Raw genomic sequence first — 19,718 nt, 5'->3', positions numbered from 1 at the left:
TGTGATGGATGTTTGTGTGAATTGAATTGTGTTGGTGTGTGTCTTGGTTCTTGTTTTGTATGGCTGCAGAAACCAAATTTCGTTTGAACCTCATGTGAGGTTCAAATGACAAATTAAAGGTATTGTATTGGTATTGTATTGTATTGCATCCACTTTTGTGAATTTGTTTTCAAATGTACCATCTAACTTTCAGATTCTTCTGAATGTGTTACCAGCAATTGCTACATTGAAAGAAGCACAGGAAATGGAGCCCTTGTCAATTTGAAGGGAGCCCAGTGCATTTAAAAGGAGCGTGGGAAAGTGCCCCAGCAAGTTGAAAAGCTGTGTGGGAAAGACTCAGTGAATTTCAATAAGCAAGTGGTTTGAAGAAAGAGTGTATTAAAATTTCCATCAGGGTAAGTAAAGCAGTAAGTAATCTAAGAACAATGATAGCATATGATTTTTTTTCCTGATGTTTAGTCATACAGTGTGGAAACAGGCCTTTTGGCTAAACTTGTCCACACCGACCAACATGCCCCATCTACACTAATCCCACTTGCATTTGTTTGGCCCATATTCCTCTAAACCTGTCCTCACCATGTTCCTGCCTAGTTACTTCTTAAACATTGCCATAGTCCCTGCCTCAAATACCTCCTCCGGTAGCTCATTTCACACACCCATCACCCTTTGCATGAAATAATTACCCCTCCGATTCCTATGAAATATTTCCCCCTTCATCATAACCCTATGCCCTCTGGTTCTCGATTCCACTACTCTGGACAAGAGACTGTGTGTCCATCCGATATATTCATCTCATGATTTTATAAACCTCTATAAGATCACCCCTCATTCTCCCGAGCACCACAGAATAAAATCCCAGCCTGCTCAATCTCTTCATATATTTCTCCATAAGTCCTGGCAACATCCTTGAAAATCGTCTCTGCACCCTTTCCAACTAACATCTTTCCAGAACTGAACACACCACTCTAAATGTGGCCCAAAGTAGTTATAGTTCTATTAGTTTTTAAATAATTATGGAAAAAGACAGAACTGGTCTACAAGTTAAAGTTTTAAATTGGAGCAGGGCAAATTTCAATGGTATTAGACAGGAGCTTGCAAAAGTTGATTGGAGTCTGTGTTTGTGGACAAATAGATGTCTTGGGGATAGTCCATATTATGTAGAGGTGCTGGGTGTTTTAAAACATGTATGAAGGTAGATAAATCTCCAGGGCCTGATCAGGTATATACAATTGGTGTGGAAAGTTGGAGAATAAATTGCAGGAGTCCTGGCTGAGATTTATGCATCAACATTAGCCACCGGTGAGATGCCGGTTGACTGAAGGATGGCTAATGTGCCTTTATTCAAGAATTACTGCAAAGAAAAACCTGCAAACTAAGTACACCATTACTACACTAATAAGTCTGTCATCTGTGATAAGCGATTTACTGGAGAAGATTCTGAGGGATAGGATGTACATGCATTTGGAAAGATTAATTGATTAGGGATAGTCAGCATGGCTTTGTGCATGGGCAATCATGTCTCATGCATTTGATTGAGTTTTTTGAAGAAGTAATGAAGGTCAAGGAGGGATAGGTGGTAGGCATAGCCTATATGGACTTCAGCAAGTTCTTTTAAGGTTCCACATGGTAGGCTATTGGATCCAGAGACTGCTAACTAATTGAGCAAATAATTGGCTTGATGATAATTGAAGCGGAGGCATATAACACGTGGTGTGCCTTAGGGTCAGTGCTCGCCCTATTATTGTATGTTAGCGATGAGATGAGAATGTACAAGACATGATTAGTAAGTTTGCAGATGACACTAAAATAGGTTGTATCAAAGATTGTTATCAAAAACTGTGGCAGGATTTTGATCAATAGACAATAGGTGCAGGAGTAGGCCATTCGGCCCTTCGAGCCAGCACCGCCATTCAATGTGATCATGGCTGATCATCCCCAATCAGTACCCCGTCCCTGCCTTCTCCCCATATCCCTTGACTCCGCTATTTTTAAGAGCCCTATCTAGCTCTCTCTTGAAAGCATCCAGAGAACCTGCCTCCACCGCCCTCTGAGGCAGAGAATTCCACAGACTCACCACTCTCTGTGAGAAAAAGTGTTTCCTCGTCTCTGTTCTAAATGGTTCTAAAAGCCATTTAGTGGGCCCTGGCTCTGGAGCCAACTGGTTCAGTTGGCTAACGAACGGAAAATTGGTTTAACTCAGATAAGTGCAAGCTGTTGCACTTTTGGTAGTCAAACTAGGATAGAATGTTCACAGATAATAGTAGGGCCATGGTGAGTGTTGTACAAACAGAGGGACATTGGAGTACAAATAGTTTCCTGAAGGTGGTATCACAGGTAAATGGGGTGAAGAGCATTGGGTACAGGAGTTTGGATGGTATGTTGCAGTTTTTGCACTTGGTGTTGTAGGAAAGATGCTATTAAGCTGGAACAGTGTGGAAGAGATTTGGAGGATGTTGCCAGAACTCAAGTAGAGAAAGTTTGGGGAAGCTGTAACTTTATTCCTAAGTGCGTAGCATAGACAGGATGAAAGCAAGCCTGTTTCCCAGGGATGGGGAATCAGGGACTAAAGAGCATCAACTTAAGGTGAGAGAACAATTTAATAGGAACCTGAGAGGCAACCTTTATTCACAGAGTGATATGTACTGTATATAAAACAATCTGCTAGAGAAAGTGGTTGAGGCAGTTACAGTAACATTTAAAAGACATTTGGACAGGTACATGCATAGGAAAGGTTTAGAGGGCCAAATGCTGATAAATGCATGGCTAATGCATGGATGCTGAAGGGCCTGTTTCTGTGCTGTACGATTCTGATTGTTGGTGATTTCTGACAGAAGAGGCTCCACTAATGCCACACCTGGCAACAGCTGTTATTTTCACGATGGTATGCTCAAGCAAGATCAAACAACTCTCATTGTTTGTGAATAGGAAACTTCTTCTTTAGCCCTTTGCTCCTGCAGGGAGCATAGGGCATTGACAAATGTCCTCTACCTCACTAGGTTATTGGCAGTTCTTTCGAGATCTCCCCAGTTGAGCCCACTCTCAGACATTTCTGTCTGGACACCTCTTCTCCAGCTGTTCCTGGGGCGACCTCTTTTTCTTTTTCCTTGGGGGTTCCATTTTAAGGCTTGCCGGATGATGTTTGTGGCAGGTTTCCTGAGGGTGTGTCCAATCCAACTCCATTTCCTCCTTCGAATTTGTAAGTCAATGGGCTCCTGGCTTGTTCTTTTCCACAGATCCACATTGCTAACTTTGTCTCTCCACCAGATGTTAGCCTTTCTAGCGTCCTTTGTCATCATGATGGCCACTCCCTCTGTATGCTTCGCTCCCTCCTCTTCCTGTCCGGAGTAGATAATGGACTGCCCGCTGACCAATTTGATCTCCCCTGACTGTGTCCGTCTTGTTTTAGCCAAGCCCAGGACTAAGAGATTGTAGTGCAGCATTTCGTTGGCAATTGTGGCAGCCTTGCCAGCCTGGAACATGGTTCGGATGTTCCATGTCCCCGCAAGAATGGATTTATTTGGCGTCAGTAGGTGTGTCAGCTTCCCAGCGCCCTTGCGGGTTTGGCTGGGAAACGTCATGTTCCCCATCGCTGGGGCACCTTTTTCCCAACCAAGTGTGTAATTTGGTTTTCATTCGTCAATGTTTCTGTAACTCACACGTTTTTCCAGGATGGGGTAGTTAACCCCACGCCCAACCCCCAACCTGGAGGACCAGGGACTGCTTAGTCTGCCCCCTCACCCGAGACCTGTCCAGTTCGGTTGAACCTGCCAGGGATATGAAACCCCATCCGACATAGCTCTCAGGATCACTGGAGTACACAAGCCTCTCCTCCACGTCGAGGTTTCAATCCAGGAGAGGGAATAGGAAACTGGACCAACTTAATCTATTGTGTTTTAATATTGTCAAATACCTACCTTTCAAATCTGAGGCAAAAGTACGCACTTCCTGTCCATTAATGTTTTATAACTCTCCTTGGCTTCTGCATCAAAGTTACTAGGCAGGCGGAATCTTCCACTACTCCCAGTGCACCTGTTTATGGAAATTTAGTACTAAAATCTGAGTTATGCTATCTAATGTCATCATGGCCATTTATTCCCCCACTTTGGAACCCCAGTCTGTCCAGAGATCATTGCAAAAAGCTCATTAATTTTCCAAATTATTTCCATGAAAGGCTGGCATTAATAAAACCTATGCTTTTTTGTATTATGGTTAATTATAATTCCCTCTACATACACATTTTGAATTTAAATTATGCATGATCATGTCCTGTTAGATCTTGTTTTGTCTCAACTAAACTCAATCTTATCTATACACGTTTACCAACACACCCTCCCTTAAGTAATATGTCCATCGATGCCCACTAATTTAAATTGTTTACTTTTGCCTGTTTGTGCATTTACACTGTGTGAAATAAAATACAATACACTTATTTTCTCCCTCCCCCAGCCTAAAAACATTAATTTTGCATTCTAACTTCATCTTCAATTACACTTATCACACTATCAACCATCTTTTAAACCTACATATAAATTCACTGTATTTTCTTTGGAAATCTCAGACTAAATTGTGACTGGTTGTTGCCACCATTTATATTTTGTAGGAAGGGGCTGGATGTATTCTTCTTCCAATTTTCCTGCAAATTTTAATCTTTCCGACCATATTGGGCTAGCTACTTTTCCCAGCTGCCTTCAACCCAAGTTCTCTTTACCTTTCATGCAGGGCTTTTGTCAACGTTGCTACATATTTTTAAAGCACCTACTGCACGCATTCATTAAACTTTTGGGTGTGGTTGTGGGTAAAGTGTGCCTTGGCAAACAGCCTTTGATAGAGTTCCAAGTCAGAAAAAACATGGTTTGAGGTTTTTGCATTCCTTATCCATTACTTGGCAATATAGAGTATGAACCTGGAGAACTGTTAATAAAAACATAGAAAGCAACATGCCTTGCATGCTTAATGCTTTGATATTTGTTTTGTTCTTTCTGGAATACAACACAGCCTCTAAACACATTACATACCTCAATAGCTCTCGCTGGTGAATGAATGTATTACTTTTTTTTCAAATCAAACGTGTCTGTTTAAGAATTCAAAACTATCTTAACTGGAGCTATGTATGTAGAGTGATTTCTAATAAACTTTCTTGAATTGATTCCCAGTGATTCTTATTTTAAGGTCAATAGCACTAAGTAAGCAATTTGAGGAGGAGAAAAATAATTATACCAATTAATCTGGTGAAATAAATCTTGTTTCTTTTTTAAACTGGATTTACAGCAGCCTCAGTTCACTCCAATCATGCTTCTTCCTTTATTGACAAGCCTATTGATTATAATCATTAATTTCCAAATGGGTTGGGTGTAGAATAGGGAAACATGCATGTTATGTGATTGTAGCTAACTAATATGACTCACCATATCTCCCTGTTGCTCCTGAACGGTTTAGGGTTATAAAATCTGAAGAAGGTTCTCCACCCGAAATGTCACCCATTCCTTCTCTCCAGAGATGCTGCCTGACCCGCTGAGTTATTCCAGCATTTTGTGTCTACCTAGAGTTATAATGATCTGCCCTTTGCTTTCAAGAAATGTGGACACTTTTGCACTCAACTAATGACAACCGATGAACCAAAATGTTATTGTTAAATATTAGAAATTATATTTTACATAAAATTTACAAAATAACTGAAATTAGCTTTTACATGGTGGGATAGAACAGCTTTTGTTTATCACATTCCTTAAATCAGCATTTTCAGTAGTATTCGCAACAGTTTAGGCACATACTGGTAAGTGTACAGTTTAACTAGGAGGAAAACTAAGGCACATGGAAATGTGTAATGTAAGGTATGTTCACATTTCTTTAAGTACTGCAGTAAATACTAGTGCATACTTGTTTAAAAAAAATAAACAAACTCAAGAACCATCAATAGCTTTTTATAAAAGGCTATTCTATCATGCCATCATGAGCTCTACAGCACTTGTTTAAAAATAATAAAATCGGAGTACAAACAGCTCTTAAATGGATAGTGGTTCCTAAATACTTGCTGCATCAAAAGATCACTACTAAATTCACATTCAAAAAAAGTTCAAGCATTTTTCAATGTATTTACATACTTGTCAAGACGAGAAATGTTGCCAAAGGCAGTAGTTGCCATTTATATAGTGACTTCAAAATGAGTTTAAAACACAGTTCTAATGATACACCATACAGATTCATAAATAGCAAACTTAAAGCTACTGACAGTGGTACACCAGTAAACAAATGTCATGGTAATGAAGTGATGTCGTGAAATTGTCCCTGGCATGTTGGCCTTGGCCATGTCTAGTCCATCCCAGCAGAGGCCCATCAGATCCTCATCCTGGAATAGCATGTGTCAAGAGCAAAGTAAAATAAACCCAATTAATTCTGCTCTGCAACAAATCAAGAAAAAGTGTAGCAGGCAGACATTGGGGAAAAAGGTATCAACTTGTTCATAAATATTAAAAAGTTGGAGCATTACCACTCTTCCACATTGTGGAAAATTTGTAGATAGATTCTCACATGCAAATAGGCACTACAACAGCTATTTAACAAATGCTGACTGCCATCTACAAAAAGACAACTTTAAAAACAATACAGTAATTACAGTATGTAAAACTTTCAATATCCGTATATTTCAGTTTATAACAGATGCAAAAGAATATTTCCAGACACAGATGGACAAACTTTGGTTAAAAAAAACACTTCCAAGTGTCCTGGATGAGCTGTCCGTGAAAAGGTTTGCTCACAAAATCTGTCCATCCTAATTATTCCAGGTGCAGAACGAAACTCGGCTGCAGCCATTCACTGGAGCTGGACTCTGTATGCACAAATAAGTAGCTTTACCTGAAACAAAAGCAAAGCTTTATTAGTAAGTGATGTTCAATGGTTCTTTATTATCATATGTACTGAGGTACAATGACAATCTTTTTGCATACAGTTCAGTAAATTATTACTATACATAAGAACAATCCCAGATTAAGTACAAAGAGTATAGAAATAGCCACATATACAAAGTTGCCAGGTTTTAGTGCCATTTTCAAAGTCCAAGCTGCAGCTCGCCATAACATAGAAAATAGGTGTAGGTGTACACCATTCGGTCCTTCGAGCCAGCACCGCCATATGATATGATCATCCAAAATCAGTACCCCATTCCTGCTTTCTCCCCATATCCATCTGAATTCCAGTGAATATTAGCCCAGTCGGTCCATTCTTTCATCATATGTCAGTCCCGCCATCTAGGGAATTAACCTGGTGAACCTACGCTGCACTCCCTCAATAGCCAGAATGTCCTTCCTCAAATTAGGAGACCAAAACGGCATACAATACTCCAGGTGTGTTTTCACCAGGGCTCTGTATAACTGCAGTAAGACCTCCTTGCTACTATACTCAAATCATCTCGCTATGAAGCCCAACGTTTGCTTTCTTCACTACCAGCTGTACCTACATGCTTACTTTCAGTGACTGATGTACAGACACCCAGGTCTCTCTGCACCTCCACTTTTCCTAATATGACAGTTCAGATAATAATCTGCCTTGTTCTTGCCACCAAAGTGGATAACCTCATATTTATCCACATTATACTGCATCTGCCATGCATCTGCCCACTCACCCAACCTATCTAAGTCATCCTGCAGCCTCATAGCATCCTCCTCGCAGCTTACACTGCCACCCAGCTTTATCATCCGCAAACTTGGAGATGTTTGTAAAGGCCCGTTGTCCTAGTGGCATTGCACTATCACATTTAAAACATTAAAATATATTAATATAATATGAAAAATTGGACATTAGTTTAGCTACCAAAGGCCCTGAGGTATTGCTGCCATGGTACTGCACTTGTCCTACAAGTTGAATGGAATGGGAATAGAGAGCACAGTCGGCACTCCTGAGCCTAATGTGTTTCAGTCAGACAGAAATGGACATATTCAATTATTCGTTCTCTCACTTTAAGCAGAACCCTGCTGACACTTGGCAGATGTATATGACATGAGGGAGAACAAATATTTTGCTGAACAATTTGGCGCAAGAAACTAGCCAAGTAAAAAAACTAATGACTTCAATGCATAGGGGTTCAGCAAATGATTATCTGTCTCTAACATGAAGCAAATGACTAAAGTTGCGTGAAAATAAAATCTAAAATGAAAGGCAGTAAAGAACAATCAAACTTCATTTAATGGTAAACACAGAGAAATGGAAGGAAAATTACATTAATGTTAATATATTGTAGTGAATATTTAAAATCTGATCCAGAGTAAATGATATTTCTTATTTGGGTCACTTCAGTTATTAGCACTCAGACACTTGATGTATTCACCAATGTGAAGAAAAGCAATTTGGCAGAGATCATCAGATACATGATTCTTTTCTCATCACCTTTGTGCAGGAAAATAAAGAAAATAGACCATTCACTTAACTGTAATATTACAATGGAGCAAGTTCAGCTGTTTTTTTATGAAGTAAAAGTAGACTTTATGCCAGGAATTAACTCTTTCATTGATTTGGTTCTGAACCAGATACTGACTACACAGCTGGACTGTAATTGTGACAGATCATTTTTAAAATATTATAAATCTTTTAACCATTTTGACAGCATTCCCAAGTGTACCCACCTTGGCAGTAGGTGCTTCAGCAAGTCTAATAAATAATTTATTAGTGCCAGGCACAGGGCTGAAGGAATAAATAAAATGACTATCCTGGAAAAACAAAAATAAAATTAATTACAAACTAGATCAAAGTTCAGTATTTTAAAATCAATGACAAATTGTAAGAATGGACTTTCACAGTAATTAAGTACCATCTCATTCATTTTTTTAAAAAAGCTGCAAGGAGAATAAAAATCCATCAGACATGTATAATAGCAAGATGCTACCTTTATACCACACAAAGATCCAGAAAGGCAAGTGCGTGAAATGAAACAACAGCGACATGTTAATTATTTTTTATTCTGGTTATATGGTTGCTGATGCTCTACACCTTCTGTCCTGCCATGGCAGCCTCCTACATCATTGAAACAGGATAAGTAGTCGTTCTCTTCCCCCGCCCCCCCCACTCCATTTATTGCCCTCTTCCATCTGACATTTGTTTTTACACCAAATATCTTATTTGAAGGTCATGGGAGGAATCAAAGATAATGCTTTGCTATTGGACTCTCTGGGTCCAGCTTGGTCTGTCTATCTGTGAAATATTCATTGTTCTAGTACCATATGGATCCTCTCCCTCCTGTATTTACAGTACATGGCTGATTGCATCAGTGCCACTTCCTAATATTGTTCCAGACTGAAAAATATCACAAGGTTTGCCATGTTCTTTTCCATTTCCAGACTGCCAACCAAAATCTATAATCTAGGTACTAATTCTTAAAGCACACCGATTACACATCTTCCCCATCTACAAGAACATAAAGTAAGAAAATAGGAGCAGGAGTAGGCCACAACGCCGCTCCTGCCTGTCATATCAGGGGAGCATGTTTTCCAACTGTTTCTAATGCAGTTGTTGCACTCCACAAGGGAGGGTTCAAAGATGTAACCTACAAATATCCATTGAAACAAACATTTTGATTTTTTCGCCTTACATCAGTCACAACATGGTAACGGGCCCAAATGGCCATGTCGACCAAGATGTCCCATCTACATTAGTCCCACCTGCCTGTGTTTGACCTTTATCTCTCTAAACCTCTTCTATTTTAAATCTATGCCCTCTGGTTCTTGATTTCCCTAGGTAGACACAAAATACTGGACTAACTCAGCGGCACAGGCAGCATCTCTGGAGAGAAGGAATGGGTGACGTTTCGGGCCGAGACCCATCTTCAGACCGCCCCGACCTCTTGATTCCCCTACTCTGGGTACAATAAACTGCATCTACGCCCCTCGTGGTCTTGTCTATTATACACCTCTAAGATCACCAATCATCCTTCTGCATTCCAAGGAATGGTCCTAGCCTGCCTAACCTGTCTCCATTGCTCAGGACCGCAAGTCCTGGCAACATCCTCAAATCCTCTCTGCACTCTTGCCAGCTTAAAATCACTGTCAATATCACTCATCTTTTGTTACATGTTAACTTCAACAAACTTTAAGCAGCAAATGCAGCGATTTGGCGTTTAAACTCCACCCACATTCAACATTAAGAGATAGACATAAATTTCTTCCTGAACGTAAAATTATCTTTGATTCAGCCTCAATTTACCACCAGGGGGCGCCGCACGATGGCTGCATCGCCAATGGTCTGTCCTCATCTTTTTCATTCTTTGTGTTTTAAGTTTCTTGTAAAATGTATGTTTTAATTTATCTTTAGTTTTGTATTTGTGGGGGGTGGTGGGAGAAACTTTTCTTATCTCTTTCCTCGACAGAGATGCAAATTTTCCGTGTTGTATCTCCATCTGCACTGCGCCCTAACATCGTGGAGTTGGCGGCCTCTTGTTTGGGACTTCTGGAGCTCCAAAACCCCGGAGTCTGCAGATTTTAAATCTTGGAGCGGGCAATCCCTTTGCCAAGGGTCGGCCTTTGGTGCTCCAACCTGCAGGAGCTGTGGACTTTAACATCGTCAAGCTCGTGGTTCCTGGTTAGGGACCGACTTCGGGGACTCCAAGCTGCAGGAGTTTCAACTTCCCCGACGTGGGAGTTCGATCGCCAGCTGCGGATGGTTCGACTCCCCCGGCCGCAGGAGGAAAGGAGGAAAGAAGATAAGACTTTATTGCCTTCCATCACAGTGGGGAATGTGGGGGAGCCGCTGTGGTGGATGCTTATGTTGAATTTTTATGTAGTTGTGTCTTGTTGCTTTTTTTGGTATGACTATGGCAAACCAAATTCCTCGTATGTTGCAAAACATACTTGGTTAATAAATTACGATTATGATTTATGCCATTTTAAAATCGATTTTTGTGTCAGATGGCAATCTCAATTTCCCCACAGTCGTTAGGTTAAAAGTACAAACTGAAATACTTACCAAGAATACAGGAAGTTGAAATTTATCATTCAGAATTACAGCTTGAACACTGCAGGATCCACAGAGTTTAGCCACGATGTGGTCATGGCTAAAAAAATTTGCATGAAAGATAAAGAGTAGAATCCCAGTTCCTGGAGAAAAATAGTGCTTCATTAGTTGAACTTGCATACATGCAAAGCCGCTGCAATTTAAATAGTCAGTCATACAGCACTAAAATACGCTCTTCAGCCCAACTTGTCCATGCTGAACAAGATGCCCCATCTACGCTAGTCCCATTTGCCTGCATTTGCCCAATATCGATCTAAATCTTTCCTGACAAGTACATGCCCAAGTGTTTTAAACTTTGTAATTGTAAGTAACTAAATTACCTCTTCTGGCAGCTCATTCCATATACCCATCACCCTCGGATAGAAAAAGTTTCCCCTCAGTTTCCTATGTCCTCTGATCCTTGATTTCCCTATCATGGGTAAAAGATTGTTTCACCATATCTGTTCACCTCATGATTTTATACACCTTTATAAGATCACCACTTTGCTGCTGATTGAAGTCTAAATATAGACTGCATCCAAGGACCCCGACAAGTCTTTCCAGGTGAGGCAGAGGTTCACTTGCACCACCAACCTCATCTACTGTATCCGCTGTTCCAGGTGTCAAATCCTGTACATCGACGAGACCAAGCGCAGGCTCGGCAATCATTTCGTTGAACACCTCCGCTCAGTCCGCCTTAACCTACCTGAACTCCCAGTTACTCAGCACTTTACTCCCCCTCCCATTCCCTATCTGATCTTTCTGTCCTGGGCCTCCTCCATTGTCAGAGTGAGGCCCAGCGCAAATTGGAGGAACACAACCTCATATTTCACTTGGGTAGCTTACACCCCAGCGGTATGAACATTGACTTCTCCAACTTCAAATAGCCCTTGCTTTCCCTCTCTCTCCATCCCCTCCCACTTCTCCCACCAGTTTTACTGTCTCCAACTATTCTATCTCCGTCCTGCCCACTCCCCTGACATCAGTCTGAAGGATAGTCTCGACCCAAAACGTCACCCATTCCAGAGATGCTGCCTGTCCCACTGAGTTATTCCAGAATTTTGTGTCTACATCCTAAATATTGTCTCTGTTGCTCTGGTGACCGTCCAAAAATGCAATTTGCATAAGTGCTAATATTAAATCAAAACTACTAAATTTAATATTTTGATAAAGTTCGCTACTTAAAAACACACAACACACAATGGGTTAGGTAAACCAACTCAAGCTTTACTGATCATCAGCCGGCGGGAATGTCAGGGATACATCAGTCAAGTAAGCAACAGACACTTGACTCTCCCGAGCCAACACTCCAATGAACATAGGCTCGCAGAGTGTTTTTATACTGTGTAAGTCATGTGGACACATTGCAAGGGTATTAGTCATGGTCCCAATATACTTGTCCAGGACAAGTTTGGGCTTGTCTTTCTTATCAGTTGGTACCTTCCCACTAGAGAAAGCCTGCTTAAGAAGAAATATAAAGCTACAAACTATAGTCAAGTATCACATCATGTATCTATTATATATTTAAAGCATTTAGTCCTTTCAATTTAGCATTAAAGGGAAGCACAAAATATGAAGGTCAGTAAATGGGCAAGAAGGACCAGCTACACAGCTAAGGCTAATTAAGGATTTATTTAAAATAAAAGTTCCCCTTGTGAAACAAGAAACCCTTTCTTTAATGTGGGGAAAATTTAATTAAGGATCATTCAAAAATCTTCATGTCATTCTTGCGCACACTAACTTAATGACAGGTAATTGAATAATGAAAATACTGACTACACAGTGGTGAGGCCTTTACTATGGAGAAGTAACTGGCACAGTGGCCTACAAATATAACATCTTTTAAATTTCATTTACGGATGACATTACTGTTTAGGCTAAGATTTGCTGTCAATCACTCAAGTGTTGGATTTTTAGGATTTGGATCCAGTGATAAGAATCAGTTGTGATTGGGTTCCTTAATGTGCCATTAAACCAATTTGCAGTTATTTATTTTCCCCAAATGATCTCTCAAACTACATGCGTTATGACATTCAAATTGCCACGCCCAAAAGGTTACAGACCAAATCTAAGCAAATGGGATTTTATATCTTTGTGATATCTAAATATCTATTGATCTCAAATATACTCAGATGAATAGTTACCCTCTTCTTTATGCAATTCAAGAGTAATACAAACCCGGTACTACTCTATTAAACCCTGTAAAAGAAAATACCGCACATTTCAATGAAATGACTATGCTTCTAATAACCTCCAGGGAGTACAGTCCCAAAATGTTCAAACTCTCCTCAAACAAACCCATCATCACAGGAATCAATCTGGTGAATCTTAGTTTTTATTTTTGCATTCTTAACAACATGTGTCAGATTTTTGGTTTGACACATTTGTGCTCAATTTAGTCGGAATATATTTATTTTTAATTGGCTAAATTAAATACATTCTCTAGCTGATGTGTTAGTTGGCATCATTCCAAACACTGTTTACAAAGATGTCACAGAAGATTGACATACCTTCAACTGAACTGTGCTGAGGTTTGTAGTTGAAGTCCAAAGCAAAGTCTGGTCCTTCGCAAAGTCTATGACAAGCTACAGGAAACACGGGTTCTAGCAATGACAGACGTGCTTCAAAGTAATCCCTAATTGTCTCATCTGCCACTCTGGATATGCTAGTCAGAAAATTAAATTGCACAGCATGAGAAATTTTTCAGTCAAATTTTGAAAACTTTTGGAGCAAATTGTACATTCCCAAACCGTAAAACATATTAGAAAAAGTCTGTCTTGTAATGTGCAATGATGCCACGTTGGCTTAACCTCAGCAAGGGTTCATCATGGCAATGCCAGCCTAGGAAAGGCAGAGGCAGAAATCAAATGGGAGGACAAACTATCTGGATTGCACCACCCTGTTGGCTGGAATGAAAGGGAACTAGGAAATGTAAACGTAACTCTATAAAATGCAAGAGGTGTATGTTATTGAAAACCAACAAGAGAAAGATTTTAATCATTTGGAATACAAAGAATTCAAAGTAGGCAATGATCGAGCAGAGAAAGTGAAAAGCAACTTTGTGCTGCAAAAATAATGTGATTGTTGTGAAAAAGGACATAAATGTCATGTCAGACTTTGTAAAATATGACTGTGTGACGACTAAAACAATACCAAAGACACCTGTTTTCCCAGTGGCACTGCATGGATATGAAAATGGATTTCACACGGGGAGAGTGACGATTTATTTTAAATGTGGTGTTAGTTTAAAAAAAAAAATACGGACAAGGGAACCACTTGGTCTTGAACCAAATAATTCTCCAGTTTTCTTCAGACTGTAATATTCAAGTGTAAACTAATATATGAACGCATCTTGGAAGACATCATGCTACTGGTAAAGTGGAAAGAGAGAATTGAGGAAGGCAGAGATCAGTGAATGGATGAGGTAATGGAAGTCATTAGGAATTTCCAGCAGCAGCTTTCAGATGTAGTTGGTGTAAGGTATTGTGCAGAATACTATTGGATTAACAAGTACTCAGCAAATAAACTGATATTTCAAATTCAAATTGAGAGCCTTCCTTAGACTCAAGGGGAAGAGGGAAGATAGGTGGTAGATAGGTGAGGGGGAACTGTGGGGTAAGAGCTAACAAGTGAGAGATGGATCCAGCTGCGGAAGTCAGGTGGGGGGAGGAGGATGGAGATGACTGGAGATGATAAATGGAGGACAAGTGCAGACAATGCAATTTGATATGGAAAGAAGGTGAGGAGCAGTGGGGTGAGGGTAAGGGGTGTGGTTGAGGAGGAAAAAATGGAACGCCCAGTGTAGGAAGGGGTGGGAGATGAGCGAATGGAAAATTATGGGAAGAGAACTGGGTGACAAAGTTAGGTGAGTGCTCTTTCTTTCCACTACTCCTGCCCAAACCTGTCTCCCTCTGTCAGACACAAAATGTTGCATGTTCAGTTCACTTCGCAGATAATGCCCGAGTTCATTCAGATGTTTGTTTTTTTACACACAGACACACAATAGCACTGGAATTAATGACTGTCAGAGGTCTGAGCAGTATCATGATTGCTGCAGGAACCGTACTGTTAACGTTTCAGCGAGCCTTTTGATTTGAGCTAATCAAAAAGACTAATTGCGGCTATTCATATTTCTCAAGAAGCTTAAGAGACACGCTGGCTGTTGCCCCCAATTTAAGTAGAGGCCTTCTCATTGTTAGTAGTTGACAGATGTTGGGTCAAGAAATGATTGGCGACTATTTACTTGCCGTGTCCCCGCCTGCATAATGGGCCGGTCAAGTGAGCGAGGTGGGGGGGGGGGGGGGTGTGTGTGTCTGTGTGTGTGTGTGTGTGTGTGTGTGTGTGTGTGTGTGTGTGTGTGTGTGTGTGTGTTCCACTCTGAGAGTTGCCGTTCCAGTGGCCAGTTTTTCAGGCGACTGGGTGACTGCCGGCAACTTGAGTCCGCTGAGAAATCACCTGGGTGGGACAGCCCCACAAGGATTGAAGATTAAGTTTTATCCAACTGAAGCTTATAGTGGGTAAACTAATTAAATAATTAGGAGTTTTTTGGAATTACACAAATGAGATTTACATATAAATGAGTTGTTTGTTTGCACCACAAATATGGGCATGTGATCCTTTTTTTGCAACTCAACCAAAACAATCTTACATGGTAACTCGGGCTCCTCCCCCTCCTCCCCTTTTCCTTCTTTCTCCCACCCCCCATCAGTCTGAAGAAGGGTTTCGGCCCGAAACGTCGCCTATTTCCTTCGCTCCATAGATGCTGCTGCACCCGCTGAGTTTCCCCAGCAATTTTGTGTACCGTACATGGTAACAATGCATTTTTGCTGGTTATTAACTTACGTTTCCACATGATTCTTTAGCAGGTCATAAACTAATATGTTGTTGCTCTGTTTAGCATAGTATAGAGCACTGTTCTGATGTTTAGAAAGGATGCCGCAATCTGCTCCATATTCTAGGAGAAGTCTTACTATGTCAGCATTTCCTCGCTTACAAGCCTGCAAAGAGCAAAACAAATATTCTTGTACATTCGCTTGACTTTCATTCTTTGTGCAATACCTTCCTCTTATTCCTTGTTTACATATTGCCTCTACATGATATTTTATTGTACAAAGGCCAGTCTCAGCTTGAAAGCAGGGGATGACAGATTTTTAGCTTCTCTGTTGAATCTACTGCCTACCGAATAACACAAAGAAAACAAGCAACCAACTACCTTACCACCAAAAACAAAACAACTTCCCTCCACTGTTATGTTTTTGTCATATACACATGTACACAGAGGTACAGGTACAAAGAAAAATCTTGCTTGCAGCAGTGTTACAAGCACAGACTTGGATAAACACACAATAATAAATTATACAGTGCCCTCCATAATGTTTGGTCCCATCATTTATTTATTTGCCTCTGTATGCCACAATTCGAGTTTTGTAATAGAAAAAAATTACATGTAGTTAAAGTGCACATTGTCATATTTTATTAAAGGGTATTTTTATGCTTTTTGGTTTCACCATGTAGAAATTACAGTAGTGTTTATACATAGTCCCCCCATTTCAGGGCACCATGTTTGGGACACATGGCTTCACAGGCATTTGTAATTGCTCAGGTTTGTTTAAATGCCTCCTTAATGCAGGTATAAGAGAGTTTTTGGAAACTTTTATTGCTGTTTATCAACATGAGGATCAAAGTTGTACCAATGAAAGTCAAAGAAGCCATTATGAGACTGCGAAACAAGAATAAAACTGTCAGAGACATCAGCCAAACCTTAGGCGTACCAAAATCAACTGTTTGGAACATCATTAAGAAGAGAGCACTGGTGAGTTTACTAATTGCAAAGGGACTGGGCAGGCCAAGGAAGACCTCCACAGCTGATGACAGAAGAATTCTCTCTATAATAAAGAAAAATCCCCAAACACCTGTCCAACAGATCAGAAACACTCTTCAGGAGTCAGGTGTGGATTTGTCAATGACCACTGTCCACAGAAGGCTTCATGAATAGAAATACAGAGGCTACACTGCAAGATGCAAACCACTGGTTAGCTGCAAAAATAGGATGGCCAGGTTATATTTTGCCAAGAAGTACTTAAAAGAGCAACCACAGTTCTGGAGAAAGGTCTTGTGGATAGACGAGACAAATATTAACATATCAGTGTGATGGCAAGAGCAAAGTATGGAGGAGAGAAGGAACTGCCCAAGATCCAAACCATACCACCTCATCTGTGAAACACGATGGTGGGGGTGTTATGGCCTGGGCATGTATGGCTGCTGAAGGAACTGGCTCACTTATCTTCATTGATGATACAACTGCTGATGGTAGTAGCATAATGAATCCTGAAGTGTATAGACACATCCTATCTGCTCAAGTTCAAACAAATGCCTCAAAATTCATTGGCCGGTGGGTTAATTCTACAGCAAGACAATGATCCCAAACATACTGCTAAAGCAACAAAGGAGTTTTTCAAAGCTAAATAATTGTCAATTCTTGAGTGGCCAAGTCAATCACCCAATCTGAACCCAATTGAGCATGCCTTTTATATGCTGAAGAGAAAACTGAAGGAGCTAGCCCCCAAAACAAACATAAGCTAAAGATGGCTGCAACACAGTTCTGGCAGAGCATTGCCAGAGAAGACATGCAGCAACTGGTGATGTCCATGAATTTTTTCTATTACAAATCTCAAATTGTGGATTACAGAGGCAAATAAATAAATGATGGGTCTTTGTCCCAAAAGAAAGAAAAAACAAGACAATAGATTAAAAAGTCTATGGTGGTACAAAAGGTGGTCTGTAGGATAGTTGTGCAGGTTGGTTCAAGAACATGACATTTGTAGGAAAGTAGTAATTTCTGAACGGAATAAATAGTATTCAAAATCGTCAACCTACACTGTATAACTGGCATCTACAAGAAATCCATTTGTTGCTAATAAAATTTGTCTATGGTCGCCTTGCCAGCCTCCAGATTTTTACCAATACTTGCTGTCAAACTGTCCCAAGCCACCACCCATAACTAAAGATCCCTTTAAGATTGCACTGGATAGTGGCATCATTTTACGTGAAGCTCCTCTTAAAACAATCTGTTACGATCGTTTCTCTCTATAATCTATCCATTCAAGTGCTGAGAAAGTCATTAGAACTGGCACTGGAAATCTCCTGTCAATCATTGTCAACTCAAAGCAGTTTTCAGAACTACTGATCTTTATTAGACCCATGCCATGGGCACAGTTGTGAGAATGAACAAACCACAGAAGCGTGGCAGTTGTGGGGAGAAGGGGAGGGGTTTCCAGATGCCGCTGAAACAACAGGGGTTCCGGACACCCTACACAAAAATGTTAACTCGAGAACAAGTTTGAGGAACTGAGCAAAGCTGCAGTATCAAATGGAGATCATGTATTATTTGTTTTACTGAAACAATGGTTCATTCCTGACTCACCTCATCTTTTCTCTGTTTATTGCATGGAATATACAGAATCCTTAGTCTAGGTGAAATGTGGCGGTGTCTGCTTTACGCCCAATTCTGTTCCTCTGACTTGGAATACCTGATCATAAAATGCTGTCCTGTTACCTACTGAGGGAATTCACCTATACTATCTTGTTAGCTGTTTATATAGCACCCCAAGCAATTGCCAAGATAACACTGGACGAATTATACTGTTGTCAACTCTCTTGAAACACCAAATCTTGACACCCCATTCATTATCACCAGCAACTACAATCAAGCATACTTCGCTTAAAAATAGCGGAGTCAGGGGATATGGGGAGAAGGCAGGAACGGGGCACTGATTGGGGATGATCAGCCATGATCACATTGAATGGCGATGCTGGCTCGAAGGGCCGAATGGCCTACTCCTGCACCTATTGTCTATTCAGGAACAAACTCCACAAAATACCATCAGCGTATTTTCTGTGTCAAAACACTGGGCCACTGCTACACAACCATTAAGTGTGCATATACCTCAAGTCATCACCAGAGACAAAAGATTGTAGGGAACCTTGAGTCATGGTATCCGAACAACCACCTAGCCCTTAAGGTTAGCGAGATGAAAGAGTTGGATGGGAAATACAACCCTGTTCTCCTGGACAGAGCTGCTGCAGAGATTCGTCTGCCAAGTTCCCAAGCATCTATAGCATCAGCAATTTAACCTTCACAATGATATGGTGATCAAGAAAGCTTGCTGAATCTTCCCGGATGCTGGAGAAAGTAAGTACATGAGGATTCTCTCAAACTTCTACAGACGCCCTATAGAAAGTAGTCTGACAGGATGCATTCTCCAAACTTCAATTAAATTACTTTGCCTATAATCCATTTCTAAAGCTGCTATCATTAAGGACGTTTTTCTCACTCTACTTTCCCTTGATCACTTCAGTGTTTTCAAATCATCTTGGTCAGATTTCTTAAAAAGAATCGACGAGTATTATGTTACAAAATATTTGCATCATTTACTGTCAGATATGGCAGTTGATCCCAACATCAGGAATTACAGACTGGTATGAATTTGGTTTTGATAAAATGCACAGCTTTATATATTCATTTAAACTTGATGTGGTCAATAAAATTTCAAGGACAACAGGACTGAAACATATACCTTCATTAATGCAGTTTCTCCACTGATCTGTTGAGCATTAAGTTGGGAACCTGCCTCCAGAAGAATAGCAACTGTTGTAAGATAATTCTGAGAAGTGAAAAAGAAAGAAGTGTTAAGATACTCGAATGATAAATATATTAATATTGTGTTCCACTAGTTAAGGGCAAA

General features: G+C 40.4%; 2 protein-coding genes across 7 annotated transcripts in view; one reads left to right on the top strand and one right to left on the bottom strand.

Moving 5' to 3' along the window:
* Positions 1 to 10,712, top strand: part of pspc1 (paraspeckle component 1) — a 143,607-nt gene extending 132,895 nt beyond the window's left edge. Inside the window, exons 10-11 of one of the 4 annotated variants that reach the window (XR_004412345.1) lie at positions 194 to 395; positions 10,352 to 10,712. The gene's annotated coding sequence lies outside the window, so the exon portion shown is untranslated. Of the gene's footprint in view, positions 1 to 193; positions 506 to 3,668; positions 6,063 to 10,351 lie in introns of those variants that run through there. The other 3 variants (XR_004412346.1, XR_004412348.1, XR_004412347.1) reach the window with 3 other exon arrangements.
* The window catches only part of mphosph8 (M-phase phosphoprotein 8), a 36,295-nt gene continuing 22,482 nt past the window's right edge, over positions 5,906 to 19,718 (bottom strand). For 2 of the 3 annotated variants that reach the window (XM_033022723.1, XM_033022724.1), the window contains 6 exons: positions 19,551 to 19,637; positions 15,817 to 15,971; positions 13,485 to 13,639; positions 10,948 to 11,078; positions 8,616 to 8,699; positions 5,906 to 6,852 (listed from right to left, as the gene is read on the bottom strand). In XM_033022723.1, the coding sequence (XP_032878614.1) occupies positions 6,811 to 6,852; positions 8,616 to 8,699; positions 10,948 to 11,078; positions 13,485 to 13,639; positions 15,817 to 15,971; positions 19,551 to 19,637 (654 nt within the window). In that variant the 3' untranslated portion in view covers positions 5,906 to 6,810. Of the gene's footprint in view, positions 6,853 to 8,615; positions 8,700 to 10,947; positions 11,079 to 13,484; positions 13,640 to 15,816; positions 15,972 to 19,550; positions 19,638 to 19,718 lie in introns of those variants that run through there. The other variant, XR_004412344.1, reaches the window with a different exon arrangement.

Source organism: Amblyraja radiata, chromosome 6 (assembly GCF_010909765.2).
Source record: "Amblyraja radiata isolate CabotCenter1 chromosome 6, sAmbRad1.1.pri, whole genome shotgun sequence".
NCBI lineage: Eukaryota > Metazoa > Chordata > Chondrichthyes > Rajiformes > Rajidae > Amblyraja > Amblyraja radiata.
The sequence above is the reverse complement of the archived record's forward strand: the minus strand, read 5'-3'. Positions and strand labels throughout refer to the sequence as shown.